We start from the raw sequence: 4,772 nt of genomic DNA on the forward strand, positions 1-4,772 counted from the left end.
TTTTAACCTTTTTACTTCTTTTAGCACTGGTAGTGGTTGAATTTTGAAAAATCCTTTCTGATTGGTTGTCTACACCATGAAACAAAACCACTCTCCAAGTTGCATACGCATAACTTCAGCGATTCCGGCTAGGCGATGATGAATCACCCAGGACAAGTAATTTTATATATACAGATAATATAATACGCTACCGAATAATATTATATTTCTGTAAAATATGATGACATAATGAATAATTTTGGAAATGATGAAGAGGAGTTGTTTTGAAAAAAAAAAAACACTCAATTTACGGATACACATTAAAAAGCACGCTAAGTAATACTTGATATTTTTTCTCTACAAAAAAAATTCATATGATATGCGTTTATAAGACATATACAACTATTATAGTTAAAACTTAAAACGTCTATTTAGCTTTTACGTGAAATTCGCTGTAATAATTAATTAATTATTATAGCTGCATCTAAACCTACGTTTTGTAATACCATTTTAGATTTCATTAATCCGTATTAAAGGCAATCAACGATTTTTTTTGTATTATCTCTAAGGTATAGTAATTATTATTATTCAATAATATTCCCATGTTGTTAATTATATCTTCATTCATTATAATGTGATTAAATATAAAAAACCGTTAAAAACGAGGTCCTCTTGTATTGATTAAATAAACGGTACCTATCAAGCAACAATAAATGAATAACACATATTAGAATGTGAAAACGTTTAATTTAATTTAATTTATAATATGAGGGAATTGTTTTATATTTTCAGTTGTGTTTCTACCGAGTTGGCTATAGTATCTGCATTAATCTATTTCACAACTGAAATGTTTTCATTTCTGACCACAAGCCAGAAAGTTTTATTACTCTGAATAAAATATTAAAATTTTGTTTTGTGATTAAATCCTTATATAGGTAACTAAATAATTTTTAGAAATACGCATTTCACAATATTTTATTTGAAACACGATTTTGTCGTTACACAAAGTGAGTATTTCAACATAAAGCAATCACTATCCTGTCGGGTATCAATGTTTTTAAAAATATTTTACATGTTATATCGAGGTCTTCACAAAACAAAAATTATATAAAATTATATTCCATTGTAGTTTTATAATTTTTATATTTTTAATTGTTTAATTTTTTGAAGAACAGCATACCTATATGTTTTTTAGTTTCATATTCCAAAGCAAAATATTTTTTCTGAAAATTTCAAACGAGTACCTAGTTAACCTATAAGTGGTAAGTACCTAATACACATAAAGTATTATACTTTTAGAAAATTAGTATTAAAAGTTTTTATCATCTATCTACATACTACAGAGTATTCTTGAAGATCCATCTCATTCTTTTCATCTCAATTTCTAATCTCAAACTTGTTTGAAAGTGTAAATTGTTAGGTATTGATATTTTCAAAATAATATTCTGATTAAAATGCATGGTGTCATTTACAACACTAAGTAATTTTATGATGATAGAAAATAGTAAAATTATTTTTTGTAATGACTTCACATTAAATATGTAAAAGTTAGTATATTTAGAATAACATTAATCCTTATCAAAGAAATAAGTGTTTTCTCTAAACCGATAAAAAAATGTACATAGTGTATACATATACAATATTTACTCTTATTATTTTAGTGTATTTCAAATATTTCAAAAACAAAATGATTCTCAATGATGAACAAAACTATTTAATCAATTTGAAGTTAATGAAAATTACTGGTTTCTATCAATTGATACATCCACGCACTACAAAGTATTTTGGATCCAATGCTTATAACGCTGTAGCGGCAATAGAAGTTATGGCTGGTGTATTCTCAATCTCATTACTTTTTTTAAGTTCATATTATTACCTGGACAATACTAATGAACTAATGAACCACTTTATGTTGATTGTGGCAATTTTTTTTTCAACTTTCAAAATATTTTGGGTATCCAAGAATTCAAAAAGAATTTGGAATAATATGGATATAACATCCATCAATTTCCTAACGTACACAGGCCATAAAAGAGAAATACTTCATAACGGCCGAGCTAAATCGATTTTTACAACAATCCTTTTCGTCATACTTTGGTCTTCTGTGACTGTTGCTTGGAGTATATCACCATTTTTAATCAAAGATGTTTATTTAAATGTTAAGTTCAAAGATGGAATACGTCGACTGCGCTATAATTCACTTAATTACGTTTACCCAATCAGTGAAGAATTCTACAATGGACATTTTTTATATTTTTATGTCATTGAACTGCTCCAAGTCATATTATGGGGTCATGGAACAGTGGCGTACGACACTTTTGTGATTTCAATATGTATTTCAATTGCATTCCAACTGAAAACAATTGCTGTTTCCTACATCAGTCTGAACGATAGAAAGTGTAAGTTTTATTATTCGAATGAATTATCTATATACGTATGATGTTACATTGAACTTCAAAATAACATCATTTTAGTTTTGTTTAACTGCTGATTATATTCAGGTGACGAAAAAAATTTTAAAGATGATGATTTAGAAGCCATGTTTAATTTAAAACTATTAATTCAAGACCAACAAAATATGTTCAAGTAATTATTCATTACTTTATGGTTTGATTATTTGGTATATGAAACTATATAAAATAGCTATGTTGTTTTAAATTGTTTTTCTATTTAAGTTTGATTTTTGAATAGAGTAAGTAAATTTAAATATGATTACAGAAAAATAAAAAAAATTTATCAAATATTTCAACCAGTGACATATGTTCAACTAGCGGCTCAATCAATGTTAATTATATTTCAAGCTTACATGATTTTTATAGTAAAAACTTTTAACAATAACATTTCGACATTTTCATTTAATATATAAATATATTTATTTTTTAGAACTATTATAATGGGTTTTCTTTAATATCAGTTCCGATACTAAAACTGGTTGTAACCGTAGCACCAAATATTATGCATTTGTTCACCACGTGCTATTTATATAGCAATATAAATTATCAAGTATGTACTATTTTATCTAATAATTTTAATTATGAAGTGGAAGTCACTTTCGTAAAAAATTTTATCGATATTTATAGAACAAAAAACAAAAAAAAATCGAAAAATCGAAAAATCGAAAAGTATAAAAATATTTTAATATATTTTAATAAAATACTCATACATAAATATTTAGCTAGAACTTCAAATATCCAGGTTATCTATCTTTACCTATTCGTTTTTAATTTGCACGAAAAAATGATTTTGTCGAAAACTGGTATTAATTTAAAATTCCTGTTTTTGTTTTCTCGATTATAAGAAAAGTACTAAGAATTTTTCATTTCGAACTATTTAATGAAATAACTATAATACCTTGTCAATCAAAAACTAACCTCAAAGTTCGAAATTTACTACATTTTGTGAATACAGATACAAAAAAAAATCATTACAAATACAACTTTATGAAATCAATACAATATCATTACTTCGTTCAGAATCTAAAACATAACACTCAAAATAAAAAAAATCTGGTGGCGTAGGTGATCTTATTTTCTTTTGGTGTTAATTATTACATTTTATTCGTGAATAATTCAATTATTGCAACTTATTAAGTAATATATATTTTTTTTCTTTTAGCTTTTAGTAATACAATCACATCTCATACCCAACTACTATGACGTAAAATAATAATATTACGATTTCTGATCAAAAATAATTACAATTTTAAAAATACCTGATGAAAATATTTGACAATATAATATAGTGATCATCATTTATCATCCATGGTGTAATTCGTAATATTATCAACTTATTTATTTTAGAAGGATTCAATGAACTTCGCATTATATAGTAGCGATTGGACAGCAATGAGTATCAATTACAAAAAGATGTTATTATTTGCTATGCGAATGAATGATGCAGAAAAACTGAAACAAAAAATATCATTAAGAAAAATTGTAAACTTAGAAATGTTTGCTAGTGTATGTATTATTTATTTTTATCAATATTATATATGTTTGTTTTCGAAGCATCACAAATAATGAATACAATCATGTTTCTGTCAGCCTAATTTAAAGGTTTAGTTTAAAAACACTAATAACATTTTTTTGACAGAAACACTGATTAAACATTCTTGGGTACCTACTTACTATTATAAAAAATACATTATATACATATGATACTTATTAAACTAATTTTAGTATTTTTTTTGAATTTTAAATCCGTTTATGAGATCTCATGATTTAAAATGCGATTAATTTCCATATTTTGTTATGATATACGTTTTTAAATTATTTTTATTGGTTTTATTATATTAACATTATTTATTTTATTTTAGGTAATGCATTTAACGTATAGTATAATATCGGTATTGGCAAAAAGCTATGGAAAAACTAATACTAAATAATACAAGTATTTTGCATGGTAAAAATATTTGAATTAATGACTATGATCAGTATGGCCATTTCGCATTGATAAAAAAATAGATACCAACTATTAAGATTAAAAAGATGGTAATACATTTGAGTTTTAGTATGTATATTTTAATATTATATTGTATACTTGCCAATAACAATTAATTATTATTATTATTTTTAACCATTCGTGATTTTTATTACAAATATCATAACACTTAATTCATTGTTTTTAAATTTTACGTGTGGATTCATGCTTTATGTATTTACCAGGCACTAGCAAAGATTGACAAATTAATATACTTTCTTTTTTTATTATTTCAACAAGTTATAAACAATCTGTATCAATTATACCAGACACAATAAGAATATGAGTTAAAAGTTAACAGGTCATTAGGTTTT

General features: G+C 24.8%; 1 protein-coding gene across 1 annotated transcript; it reads left to right on the plus strand.

The window, feature by feature from the left end:
• The first annotated feature begins 1,662 nt into the window (after positions 1-1,662).
• Positions 1,663-4,419, plus strand: LOC149056343 (uncharacterized). Its single transcript, XM_089227362.1, has 6 exons — positions 1,663-2,378; positions 2,481-2,565; positions 2,698-2,797; positions 2,863-2,982; positions 3,780-3,938; positions 4,295-4,419. Exons 1-6 carry the CDS (start codon positions 1,667-1,669, stop codon positions 4,361-4,363), a joined length of 1,245 nt encoding a protein of 414 aa, XP_089083488.1. The 5' UTR covers positions 1,663-1,666; the 3' UTR covers positions 4,364-4,419.
• The last annotated feature ends 353 nt before the right edge of the window (positions 4,420-4,772 follow it).

This window comes from Diuraphis noxia, unplaced genomic scaffold, assembly GCF_037042655.1.
Source record: "Diuraphis noxia isolate RWA-SAM2 unplaced genomic scaffold, SU_Dnox_SAM2 contig0004, whole genome shotgun sequence".
NCBI classification, from domain to species: Eukaryota; Metazoa; Arthropoda; class Insecta; order Hemiptera; family Aphididae; genus Diuraphis; species Diuraphis noxia.